The following is a 13,485-nucleotide window of genomic DNA, read 5'->3' as shown; positions in this document are numbered from 1 at the left end:
AAATGATTTGGAAGAGGAGACTGGGTGTAATGTATCCAAGTTTGCTGATGACATTAAATCGAGTGGAAAGACAAAATGTGTAGAGGATGTGGAGGGTCTGCAGAAAGATTTAGATATGTTAAGTAATTGGGCATGTGTCTGATAGATGGAGTACAATGTTGGTAAATGTGAGGTTATCCACTTCGGAAGTAAAAATAGGAGGTCAGGGTATTTTTTATTGGTGAAAGATTGCGGCATGCTGTTGTGCAGAGGGACTTAGGAGTGCTCATATGTGAATTGCTAAAAGTTGATTTGCAGGCGCAATAGGTAAGCAGGAAGGCAAATGGGATATTGGCTTTCATTGCTAGAGGGATTAAATGTAAGAGCAGGGAGGTTCTGCTGCAATTCTATAAGATGTTGGGTGAGGCCACACCTGGAATACTATGTGCATTTCTGGTGTCCTTACTTGAGGAAGGATATACTGACTTTGCAGGCTCAGCAGGTGGATTTCAGCGATGCGGGGCTTACCTTATGAGGCGAGGTTGGGCTCCCTGTGACTGTACTTTCAAGAATTTAGAAGATTGAGTAGGGATCTTATAGAAACATATAAAACTATGAAAGGGACAGATAAGATAAAGGTGGGCAAGTTGTTTCTGCAGGTGCGTGAAACCAAGTGAGGGGACATAGTCTCAAGATTAGGAAGAAGGATTCTGGGTAATCCAAGATGGAGGATGGTAAAAATTTCTGACTGTAACAGCTGTTCCTTTTTTGAGCTATTTTAGGGGTTGGAGGTGATTTCCTTGAATTCCTGAAGCAGCAATTACTGTTTCATATGCTGTTGCATTGTTTTGGAACTTTGGAAAAAGAAAGTCAAAACAACAGCAGTTTTAGGAAGGGAGAGGTACAGACAAAGGAAGCACGTGGTGAGGTCAGAGCAGGAGAGAGAGAGAGAGAAAATTGGAAGAGGACTAATATACTGGCAAGGAGATTTGCTAGAGCTGCTCAGGAGGATTTAAATCAGTAAGGTGGAGTAGTGGGTGGGGGGGGAACCCAGGGAGATAGTGAGGAAAGAGATCAATCTGAGACTGGTACAGTTGAGAACAGAAGCGAGTCAAACAGTTAGGACAGCCAGAGACAAGGTAAGACTAATAAATTAAACTGCATATATTTCAATGCAAGGGGCCTAACAGGGAAGGCAGATGAACTCAGGGCATGGTTAGGAACATGGGATTGGGATATCATAGCAATTACTGAAACATGGCTCAGGGATGGACAGGACTGGCAGCTTAATGTTCCAGGATACAAATGCTACAGGAAAGATAGAAAGGGAGGCAAGAGAGGAGGGGGAGTGGCATTTTTGATAAGGGATAGCATTACAGCCGTACTGACGGAGGATATTCCTGGAAATACATCCAGGGAAGTTACTTGGGTGGAATTGAGAAATAAGAAAGGGATCATAACCTTATTGGGATTGGATTATAGACCCCTAATAGTCAGAGGGAAATTAAGAAACAAATTTGTAAGGAGATCTCAGCTATCTGTAAGAATAAGAGGGTGGTTATGGTAGGGCATTTTAACTTTCCAAACATAGTCTGGGTCTGCCATAGTGTTAAGGGTTTAGATGGAGAGGAATTTGTCAAACGCGTACAAGACAATTTTCTGATTCAGTATGTGGATGTACCTGCTAGAGAAGGTGCAAAACTTGACCTACTCTTGGGAAATAAGACAGGGCAGGTGACTGAGGTGTCAGTGGGGGAGCACTTTGGGCCCAGTGATCATAATCCTATTAGATTTAAAATAGTGATGGAAAAGGATAGACTGGATATAAAAGTTGAAGTTCTAAATTGGAGAAAGGCCAATTTTGATGGTATTAGGCAAGAATTTTCAAAAGCTGATTGAGGCCAAATGTTTGCAGGTAAAGAGACGGCTGGAAAATGGGAAGCCTTCAGAAATGAGATAACGAGAATCCAGAGAGAGTATATTCCTGTTAGGATGAAAGGAAAGGCTGGTTGGTATAGGGAATGCTGGATGACTAAAGAAATTGAGGGTTTGGTTAAGAAAAAGAAGGCAGCATATGTCAGATATATACAGGATAGATCGAGTAAATCCTTAGAAGAGTATAAAGAAAGTAGGAGTATACTTAAGAGGGAAATCAGGAAGGCAAAAAGGGTCATGAGACAGCTTTGGCAAATAGAAGGGTTTTTACAAATACATTAAGGACAAAAGGGTAACTAGGGAGAGAATAGGACCCCTCAAAGATCAGCAAGGCGGCCTTTGTGTGGAGCCACAGAAAATGGGGGAGACACAATATGAGTATTTTGCATCAGTATTTACTGTGGAAAAGGATATGGAAGATATAGAATGTAGGGAAATAAATGGTGACATCTGGAAAAATGTCCATATTACAGAGGAGGAAGTGCTGGATGTCTTGAAATGGGTAAAGGTGGATAAATCCCCAGGACCTGAGCAGAAATACCCTAGAACTCTGTGGGAAACTAGGGAAGTGATTGCTGGGCCTCTTGCTGAGATATCTGTATCATCGATAGTCACATTTGAAGTGCTGGAAGACGGTAGGTTGGCTAATGTGATGCCACTGTTTAAGAAGGGTGGTAAGGACAAGGTAAGGAACTATAGACTGGTGAGCCTGACCTCAGTGGTGGGCAAGTTGTTGGAGGGAATCCTGGGGGACAGGATGTACATGTATTTGGAAAGGCAAGGACTGATTAGGGATAGTCAACATGGCTTTGTGTCTGGGAAATCATGTCTCACAAACTTGATTGAGTTTTTTGAAGAAGTAACAAAGAGGACTGATGAGGCAGAACAGTAGATGTGATCTATATGGACTTCAGTAAGGCGTTCGACAAGGTTCCCCATGGGAGACTGATTAGCAAGGTTAGATCTCATGGAATGCAGGGAGAAATAGCCATTTGGATACAGAACTTGATCAAAGGTAGAAGACAGAGGGTGGTAGTGGAGGGTTGTTTTTCAGACTGGAGGCGTGTGACCAATGGAGTGCCACAAGGATCGGTACTGGGTCCACTACTTTTCATCATTTATATAAATGATTTGGATGTGAGTTTTAGAAGTATAGTTAGTAAGTTTGCAGATGACACCAAAAATGGAGGTGTAGTGGACAGCGAAGAGGGTTACCTCATATTACAATGGGATCTTGATCAGGTGGGCCAATGGGCTGAGAAGTGGCAGTTGGAGTTTAATTCACAAAAATGTGATGTGCTGCATTTTGGGAAAGCAAATCTTAGTAGGACTTGTACACTTAATGGTAAGGTCCTCGGGAGTATTGCTGAACAAAGAGACCTTGGAGAGCCGGTTCATAGCTCCTTGAAAGTGGAGTCGCAGGTAGATAGGATAGTGAAGAAGGCATTTGGTATGCTTTCCTTTATTGGTCAGAGTATTGAGTACAGGAGTTGGGAGGTCATGTTGCGGCTGTACAGGATATTGGTTAGGCCACTGTTGGAATATTGCTTGCAATTCTGGTCTCCTTCCAATTGGAAAGAGGTTACAGCGGGATATAGATAAGCTGCAGAGCTGGGCAGAAAGGTGGCAAATGGAGTTCAATGTGGATAAGTGTGAGGTGATTCACTTTGGTATGAGTAACAAAAAGATGGGGTACCGGGCTAATGGTCGGATACTTGGTAGTGTGGATGAGCAGAGGGATCTTGGTGTCCATGTACAATGATCTCTGAAAGTTGCCACCCAGGTAAATAGTGTGGTGAAGAAGGCATATGGCGTACTGGCTTTTATTGGTAGAGGAATTGAGTTCCGGAGTCCTGAGATCATGTTGCAGTTGTATAAGACTCTGGTGCGGCCGCATCTGGAGTATTGTGTGCAGTTTTGGTCGCCATACTATAGGAAGGATGTGGAGGCACTGGAACGGGTGCAGAGGAGGTTTATCAGGATGTTGCCTGGCATGGTAGGAAGATCGTATGAGGAAAAGCTGAGGCACTTGGGGCTGTTTTCATTGGAGAAAAGAAGGTGAAGGGGGTGACTTGATAGAGGTGTACAAGATGATTAGGGGTTTAGATAGGGTTGACCATGAGAACCTTTTTCCACGTATGGAGTCAGCTATTACGAGGAGGCATAGCTTTAAATTAAGGGGTGATAGGTATAGGACAGATGTTAGGGGTAGATTCTTTACTCAGCGAGTCGTGAGTTCATGGAATGCCCTGCCAGTAGCAGTGGTGGACTCTCCCTCTTTATGGGCATTTAAACGGGCATTGGTTAGGCATATGGAGGATAGTGGGCTAGTGTAGGTTAGGTGGTCTTGGATCGGCGCAACATCGAGGGCCAAAGGGCCTGTACTGCGCTGTATTTTTCTATGTTCTATATGTTGTGAAACTTGAAAGGGTTCAGAAAAGATTTATGAGGATGTTACCAGGGTTGGAGGATTTGAGCTATAGAGAGAGGCTGAACAGGCTGGGGCTGTTTTCCCTGGAGCGTCGGAGGCTGAGGGGTGACCTTATAAAGGTTTAGAAAATTATGAGGGGCATGGATAGAATGAATAGTCAAAGTCTTTTCCCTGGGATGGTGGAGTCCAGAACTAGAGGGCATAGCTTTAGGGTAAGAGGGGAAAGATATAAAAGAGACCTAAGGGGCAACTTCTTCATGCAGAGGGTGGTACTTGTATGGAATGAGCTGCCAGAGGATGTGGTGGAGGCTGGTACAATTGCAACATTTGAAAGGCATCTGGATAGATATATGAATAGGAAGGGTTTGGAGGACTATGGGCCGGGTGCTGGCAGGTGGGACTAGATTGTGTTGTGATATTTAGTCGGTTTGGACGGGTTAGACCGAAAGGTCTGTTCGCATGCTGTACATCTCTATGATTCTATGAGTAGATTTAGGACAGAGATGGGGATGAGCTGCTTTTCCTAGTGAGTAGTGAATCTATGGAATTCTCTGTCCAAGAAAGCATTAGAGGCAGCTTCATTAAACATATTCAAGACACAGTTGGATAGATTTTTGCATGGTAGGGGAATTAAGGGTTAAGGGGATAATGCAGATAGGAGGAGCTGGGACAATGGATAGATCAGCCATAACCTTAAAGAATGGCAGTGCAGGCTCGACGGGCCAAATGGCCTACTCCTGCTTCTATTACTATGAATACTATGAAACGATGACCAGTTCCCTGTGGAGAATTGTCAAGTGGTGCATTTTGGTGTAGACAACATGGAGAGACAGTATAAAACAAAGGGTGCTAATCTGAAGGTTGTGCAGGAGCAGATACCTGAATATATGTAAGTCATTACAAATTGCAGGACAGATAGAAAGAGCAGTTTATAGATAGTACAGCTTTCCTGGCTTCATAAATAGGAACATAAAGTACAAGAATAGAGAGTTTATGATGAACCAATATAAGATACTGGTTAGACCTCAGTTGTAGTATTGTGTGCGGTTCCAGAGATCACACTACAGGAAGAATGTTAATAGATTGGAGAGAGTGCAGAAGAAATTCCATAGAAACGGTTCCAGGCACAAGACACTTCAGTTATGTGGATTCTAATGTTGTTGCTACATCCAAAGACACCTCTGTTAACAATCAATTTGCTGTTTAATGTAAACCTTGTGGCAAATGCTTAGCATTGAAACCATAGAAACCGAAGTCAAAAACTGAAGCAAAAACTGAACTTTGTCTCCCTAACTAGGTTGCTGTATGTATTAAACCAGAGCTGAAGAAGGACCCTACATCAATTTCTTCTATTTGTTCAGGGAAATTTCATTTATCTTTCTCTTCCTGTTCCAGCTATCAATTGCTTGGCAAATGTCAGATCCTGTGCACCAGTCTTGGATGGAGCAAGAGTTTTCAATTCTGTGACCGTAAGTAAATAGCCTTGTTTTTTGGTAAGGATTCACATCAGAATACAGTCAGGATATCCAGCTGAGAGGAATTAATCTGCGTTTATACTTCCATTTATATCCTCTTTTCCTGTTCTAGTCTTGTTTAAGATCAGCATACCTATCATAATTCACCAGGCACCTGACAATGTGCATGTAACTCCATGGAGTGATTGAAAAATGAAGACAGGAAATGTCTGCTTTTACTGACTTAGTTGACCCATACCAGGGGTAGTAGTATAATTAGACTGAGCACTGCTCACTTAGGGAGGGAGGATGAAATTAGGCAGGATTGCAGATCTTGAAATAACATCCAGCAATTTCTGAGCAAAGATGTAGTTTTGAGCTTGCTTTAATTGCTTGGTCTTCCATGAAAAGGGAACAATTGCCAAATATTAAAACAATGTGTCCAGGGGCACATCAATCTCCATTAACAAATTCACATCCTCAATTCACTGGCTGGAGCAGTGTGTTTCAATTGAGTTATCTAATTGATAGATTGCCAATATTGTCAAGTTTGTTAAAGACCCGTGTCTGACTTAAGTGTCAGTGCAATGTTCCCACTCACTGCTGAGATGATGTCATTGTCATACAAGCAGCAAATTCAAACAAGAATGAAACATTGACACTTCATGAAGTAAAGGGACATCTGTAAAGGGACAGTGTTATCAATCAGTGTTTTGTTTCACTATTTGAGGCAATCAAAGTAATCGCCTGACATTCAAAGTTTGGACATTAATCATTGCAAAAAGATTCACCTCTAGGATGTTATGCACAGAACACTTCTGATAGACAAGGAGGGAAGATGTGTTCTTCATGAAGTTTTTCATGAGGGCCAGGTGTTATGGCTACTGTCCAACAGCTTTGAGAGTTCTGGGGAAGTCTAGCTAGACTCATCCTTCACAACACCTGAGGGAGGTAGTACCTCAGCACAGAGTGACATTTGGTGTTTGTGTACCAAGCATCTACATACAGTTATGATGAAGCCTCCCAGGATGGTGGCTATCAAGATGAGAGTGATGTTGTGAACGGTTTCTCCCCTTCAATCTAAAAATTTGCATATCATGTCCCTATAAACACAGTTGATTTTCAACTTCCAGGTTAAGTGAAGATGGTTGTCTCTAATGCAGGAGAATGGGCCACATACGGCAACATTGGGAAATCCTTGCAATTGAGAAGTTGTGAGCAAGTGTTCCCACATGCCCAGTTTTGAGTTACAGTGGCTATTTATACTTTGAGTTTTTTATGCACATCCTGAACCATATTCCCAGCACATCTCAGTTGGCAACAGGTACTAATGCAAGAGCAGAGAAAAACAAACTGATTACATTCCCTCAAATGTGTTCTATAGTGTTCTTCCATTCCACTTGAACATCACAATGAATAAAATCACATTCCTAAAACAGCAAGAAAGCACAACCCAATGAGGTTAATTGTAACTTTTGGTGATAACGTAAAGGGGCTGTGAACTGTCTTAAGATACACCTTTTCCAAATTTGCATTCCATTGAGTTCACTGGCATTGTCGTTTTTTTTCTAAGGAAATACCTGTGTAGGTAATTTTCAGACATTTCATACTGAAATGTCATCGTCTCAAATTTCTTCTGTTTCCTAGATATATTCAGCAAAACCCCTCCACCGAATATTCAGAATAAGAACATAGGAAATGGAGTAGACCCTTCAGTCCCTCAAGCCTGTTCCATCATTTAATGAGATCTTTAACTAGCCTAACTCTGCATATCTGCCTTTGATCTATATCCCTTAACACTTTTGCTTAATAAAAAAATTATCTCCCTCAGATTTAAAACAAACAACTGATTTAACATCAACTGCTATTTGTGGAAGAGAGTTTAAAACTTCTCCCACTTTGTGTGTAGAATTGCTTCCTGATATCTCTCCTGAGCAATCTAGCCCTCATTTTCAGACTGTGCTCGGACTGTTTACATTACCCCACTGAACCATCGCTCACATGAGTTTCTTGGATTTATGAGAATAACCACCAATCCAGGTTTGGGTTCAAGCATTTAGCTTGTAGTAATCTGATATGGGCCTAATCACAATTTTTGGAGCTTGAAGGCTGGTGAGTCTTGCACTGTATTTATCTGATGTGCTGTCAGTCTTGACATGAACCTTTATACTGCCTACATACTCTGAAGAACTGAGCAGATGGAATTAGCTTTTGTCAAAGGCAGATCCCATTTCTTTACACTAACGGGAGAAGCTGTGGTAAAATCACAGCAGAGCTAAAAGCAAACTCACTCTCACCCTAGTTGCTGCTGTTGGATTTGTGCTTGCTTTTTTGGCAACTTTTACACTTCAGTGTAAAAGTGAACTCTGCAGCAAATGTGGCTGTATGTTCCTATTGGACCAATAGAGAGCCCATACTGATGGAAGTTTCAGCTTAAATGTAATCCACGAAATTCCTGTGTATGACATGGCAGTGTGCCCACATTATTATGAAATCTAACATCCTGTTGCTTATCATGAATAACATCTGATTAAATCTGTTAGGAACATATTAAAATCTGTAGTGTGGTTTATACAGCTGAGACACTCTGGTAGTCAGTCTCAAAATGTTACAGATACAAGACAATTCCAATGTGTTGGGTGGTTCTTACCTCCACCTTGAAACCGACAAAGACATTCCAAACAGCTAAAGTCCCAGGGAAGGAATTAAACATAAGATTGACCTAAATTTGAATAACAAACAGGTAAAATGCTTCATGTGATGGAACATTCTCGTCTTTGGAAAACAGAACATCATCCAACTAATTTTAACCATTGACGCAGTGTGTGGGGAGCAGACTTCACCCTTTCGATTGTGTAAAGAGTATCTACTCATCTAGACTTGAAACATCAGCTTGCTGTCTGTCCATAGGTGCTGCCTCATCTGCTATGATTTGCAGCATATTTTGTTTTCAGATAGGAAGGATTTCACCGTGTCTTGAAACTCTGCTCTTTCATTCTGCCACTGGGAGGCCATTCTTTCAGGCACAATGCCTAATGCCTCGGAGAGTCTTGGAGGCGGCATATACATTTCTATCCTGTCTCTGACGATCTGACTTATTAGGTCTTTACAGAATTTCAAAAGACTACCAACCACCAGGATCAGATGATTCTACCACTCCATCAACAATTCCTTCCAGCTGTTGGATTCTGACCTGGGGCAGTGTGGTGTGAATAAATTTGCACATCAGTTGGCTGTGTCAAATTCCACACCTATCTCGTTCCATTCTTGGCTACACAAGTTTAGCATTTCAGCCCATGATGGATATCCAATGTGGTATATTGTGTTGACAAGTGGAGAAATCTCTCAACAGCTTTAAACTGAATGCTATGAATTATATGTGGTGTTTATAGCACTGAAAAATGTCCTCACTCTTTTTCCAGTAAGTGGAATTAATTCTTGTTTTAAGAAATATTGTACACAGATGTCTCAGGGAGTGTTCATTTTCCCTAAACTTGGCAATTTCCTCACTATATGTGGTCTATAATAGTTATTTTCCATTCTTAAAATACAGCTAGGATACCATGGCTATACTTATATATATTCCATATGCTAAAGCCCTTTCATGTCTTGTAAAAATTAACAAGTTGCCAATGCTTGCTGATCTCAGTAGAATATTAAACTGTTGAAGCAATGGAAATGTCACTAGTCAAGTCCCTAGGTGTACCAGTAGTGGTAAGGATAGTTTGATTTTTCCCAGTCTGTCCTGTATTTCTTTCCACATTTACCTTTGTGCTTCGTGATGGAATGACTCACGGTTATTTTAACTTTTAACGTGCTCAATGACTGGTCAACAGGGTAACCTGAAAGCATAATCTTCATTTTTGTTTTATGTTCAAAGTGGATAGCCCTTATTAATACGACATTGTAAGTTGTTCAATACACTGTATTTTGTTATGACTCAGATTCAAGATTCCTGGAATAGCATTCATTTAAATTATGTAAGAAAGATCAGCTGCATTCCTTTACTAAAGTAGAGACTGATTTTCCAAAATTCTCTGTTCCCAACTGACTAATTTGTAAAAAGTTTGTAAAATGTTGTGATTACAATCTCTCATTGAATGAAAAACTTAATCAGAGCAATTGGGGTGTCTTTATGTTCCAGCTATTCCTGATGATGAGTTAAAGCTTCCCATTCCTTCTACTGTCGCAACTATAGTCAGCACAGTATACGAAACAACAGTTCGGACTCACTCCATTACTGCAGATGGTACAGACACAAACCTTTCGTTTACATCCATATCTAGCTGTATTCATTGCATCATTTAAATTTTATGAGCAGCATATGCCTGTTCTGTTTTCCCAATCTCCTTGTATTTACTTACCTATATTGGGAACATTTCCCTTTTTTAGTTCTTAGAACCATAAGATCTATAATTAGGCCATTCCATCCCTCAGTCCTGATTTGATATTGAACTAGAACATGATTGAACAAAGAACAATGAACAAAGAAAATTACAGCACACTAACAGGCTCTTCGGCCCTCCCTGCCTGTGCTGATCCAGATTCTCTGTCTAAATCTGCCACCTATTTTCGAAGAATCTATAACCCTTTGCTCCCTGCCCATTCATGTATCTGTCTAGATACATCTCAAATGATACTATCATTCCCGCCCCTACCACCTCCGTTGGCAATGCATTCCAGGCACCCACCACCCTCTACATGAAGAACTTTCCCCGTATATCTCCCCTAAATTTTTCCCCTCTCATTTTGAACTCGTGACCTCTAGTAATTGAATCCTCCACTCCGGGAAAAAGTTTCTTGCTATTCACCCTGTCTATACCTCTTGTGATTTTATAGGCCTCAATCAGGTCACCCCTCAACCTCCTTCTTTCCAATGAAAATAATCCTAATCTACTCAACCATTTCTCATAGCTAGCACCCTCCATACCAGGCAACATCCTGGTGAACTTCCACTGCACCCTCTTCAAAGCATCCACATCCTTTTGGTAACATGGTGACCAGAACTGTGCGCAGTATTCCAAATGTGGCCAAACCAAAGTCTTATACAACTGTAACATGACCTGCCAACTCTTGTACTCAGTACCCCATCTGATGAAACCATGCCGTATGCTTCTTGACCACTCTACTGACCTGCATTGCGACATTCACGGAATAATGGTCCTGAACACCCCGAACTCTCTGTACGTCAATGTTCCCCAGGACTTCTCCATTTACTGTATACTTCACCCTTGAATTGGATATTCTTAAATGCACCACCTGCATTTGCCCAGATTGAACGCCATCTGCCATTGTTCTAAATCTTAACTCCAACAGTTCATTCTCATTCCATAACCCTGAGCACCTTTATCTAAAAAGCTATCAATCTTAGTTTAGGAATTTTCAATTTTTGGCCTAGTCTCACCAACTTTTTGGGGGAGAGAATTCTAGATTTTCTGTTTCCTTTCTGTGAAGAAATGTTTTCTGATATTATCTCTACATAGCCTGACCGAAAAAAAATTGAATCAATGACTTAAGACATGTGTTCCACCTTAGTTTAATCTGTTAGCTATTCTTTTACATCAGATACAGTAAGTGGAAGTTCTGCAGCCCTCGCCCTACTACATACGTTGCAATGTTTCGAGCATCATGAATTATTAATTGTTTCATAAATATGCTTAATAATTTCAATCCAGAATATGTTTGGATGTAGTGTTTGACAATGTAACACAAATTCCAAACCCTAAAAATAATGAACATATTAGGATCAAATTACTGCAGCTCTGATAAAGATTCGTCTAGACTTGACCTGATGTAATCTCCAGCATCTATGGTGAACAGATCAGGATGTTTGTTACAGGATATTATGACCTTTACACAAATACACTTGATGAAAAGATTTTTGAAGGTCCAAGTGAACTGAGACACAAAAATGAAAAGATCTGAAATATGAAAGCTTAAAATCTAAGGTAAAATTGTGTAGAAAGGACATAGATGTCAAGCAGGAACAGGAATAATGATCAAATGAATATCTGCATAAGGACCTCAAGACCATAAATAGATTAAATAGTCTGTAACACTCATATGTTCTTATTATTTTATCAACCTTAAGATCAATACAATTATTACACATTCTGCAAGTCAGCCAAATACAAAACTGACTTTTTTCACAATATTTTAATTTCCAAATAATGGACAGCAACTTATTCTTGTTCACACAAATAACCGGGTCCTAAAGGGAACTACAATACTGAATATTCAAAGAAAGGAAGGAAATTTGTTTCTTATTTGTTTTCTGTGGAGTTCAAATGAACTGGAATGATTCCACAAAGACACTGTGGCTAGGATTACTCCCCTTTGCTTAGTATCACCATGACAGCCTCCCACCCTTCGCCTTAGCCCCACAGAACCCACACACTGTATGCTGCTTTGAAGCAGATGAGTTCTAGATCCAGTTTTGTTTGGGCTTTGCAACAACAGCTTCACATTGTGGCACTCATGAAAAATGAAGAAACTGGCATGGATTAAAATTCTTTCTCTAAAAGTTTGATCTCAATTTGTAGAATATTATGATTTTTGTTACTTATTAAATGAAAAACCTGATGAGAGCAATTGTGTGTCTTTGTGCTTCAGCTCTTCCTGATAATGAAGACCAGATTTCCATTCCTTCTGCCGTCACAAGTAGAATCAACACAATAAATGAAAAAACAGCTCAGACTCGTTCTCTTACTACAGAGACAAATCGTTCATTTACATCATTACCTAGCTGTGAGTATTTATTGCATAATTTGAATTTTATGGGCAGCATATGTCTGTACTATTTTCTGGTTCTGGGAAATGTATTGCTTACCTACATTGGCTTCCAGTCCACCAACCATTCAAATTTCCTTTGTTCAAATCCCTGTACAGTTCAGACAACTTTGTTTTGTTAACCTCATTCAATCTTGGAACCCTCTGAGAATTCCTATTCTGGCATTTCATACATCCCTGATTTCTTGCATTTGTTGCTATCCCATCTGATGGTAATACTAACCAACCCTGAACCCAGACTGAAATCTGGCTTCATAGACAATAATTTTTATTTTTACAATTTGGCTACTGAATTTATTCATATGAGGCTGCTGATAAACTTTTAACAGAAGAACATCTAAGTTAAAACATAAAATAATGGTGGATTCAAGATGGCGGCGACCCAGTAGGTGTGCCCTGCTGAGCTCTGCACCTGAACCCAGATAAAGTGGGGCACTCACCCTCCCTTTATTACTGAATGTGATAGTAATAATTATTTTTTGACTCCTAGAATTGTCCAGTGTCAGTTTAAAATTATTAGGAAAATGACCAAATGGAAGGGAACACAAGGATCATAACAAGCAGGGAACCCCCCCACCCCCTCACCACCCTCGCATCAATGGACACGCCCTTGGCCACAGCATTGGCCTCCGCGATCACCCCAGGGGACTTACCTGTGGAGCAGTGTCTAATCTCGTAGTTTGTGAAACTCTGAGAGAAGTTTGATTTATTGATGGAGGAGACCTAGGCCAGGCTTGACCCGATCTCAGCCATGCTGCAGAAGCATGACCAGGAGATCCAGCGTCTCAGGCAATGTGTTGGGGAGGTGGAGCAATGGGCCATGACTTCCGAAACTGCAGCGGAATCCTCGGCAGGTCGGGTCCAGGCCTTGGAACGGCAGATCGATAATCAAGATCG

The 13,485-nt window shown here is 40.9% G+C and overlaps 1 protein-coding gene across 3 annotated transcripts in view; it reads left to right on the top strand.

Annotated features, from left to right (window-relative positions):
* LOC140467329 (complement component receptor 1-like protein) overlaps positions 1 to 13,485 on the top strand; it is a 48,827-nt gene that overhangs the window by 17,829 nt on the left and 17,513 nt on the right. For all 3 annotated transcript variants that reach the window (XM_072563607.1, XM_072563608.1, XM_072563606.1), the window contains exons 4-5: positions 5,741 to 5,814; positions 12,412 to 12,546. In XM_072563607.1, coding sequence (XP_072419708.1) covers positions 5,741 to 5,814; positions 12,412 to 12,546 — 209 coding nt within the window. The remainder of the gene's footprint in view (positions 1 to 5,740; positions 5,815 to 12,411; positions 12,547 to 13,485) is intronic.

The sequence above is a fragment of the Chiloscyllium punctatum genome, chromosome 45 (genome assembly GCF_047496795.1).
Source record: "Chiloscyllium punctatum isolate Juve2018m chromosome 45, sChiPun1.3, whole genome shotgun sequence".
NCBI lineage: Eukaryota > Metazoa > Chordata > Chondrichthyes > Orectolobiformes > Hemiscylliidae > Chiloscyllium > Chiloscyllium punctatum.
Note: the sequence above shows the minus strand (reverse complement) of the source record. Positions and strands in the feature narration are given on the sequence as shown.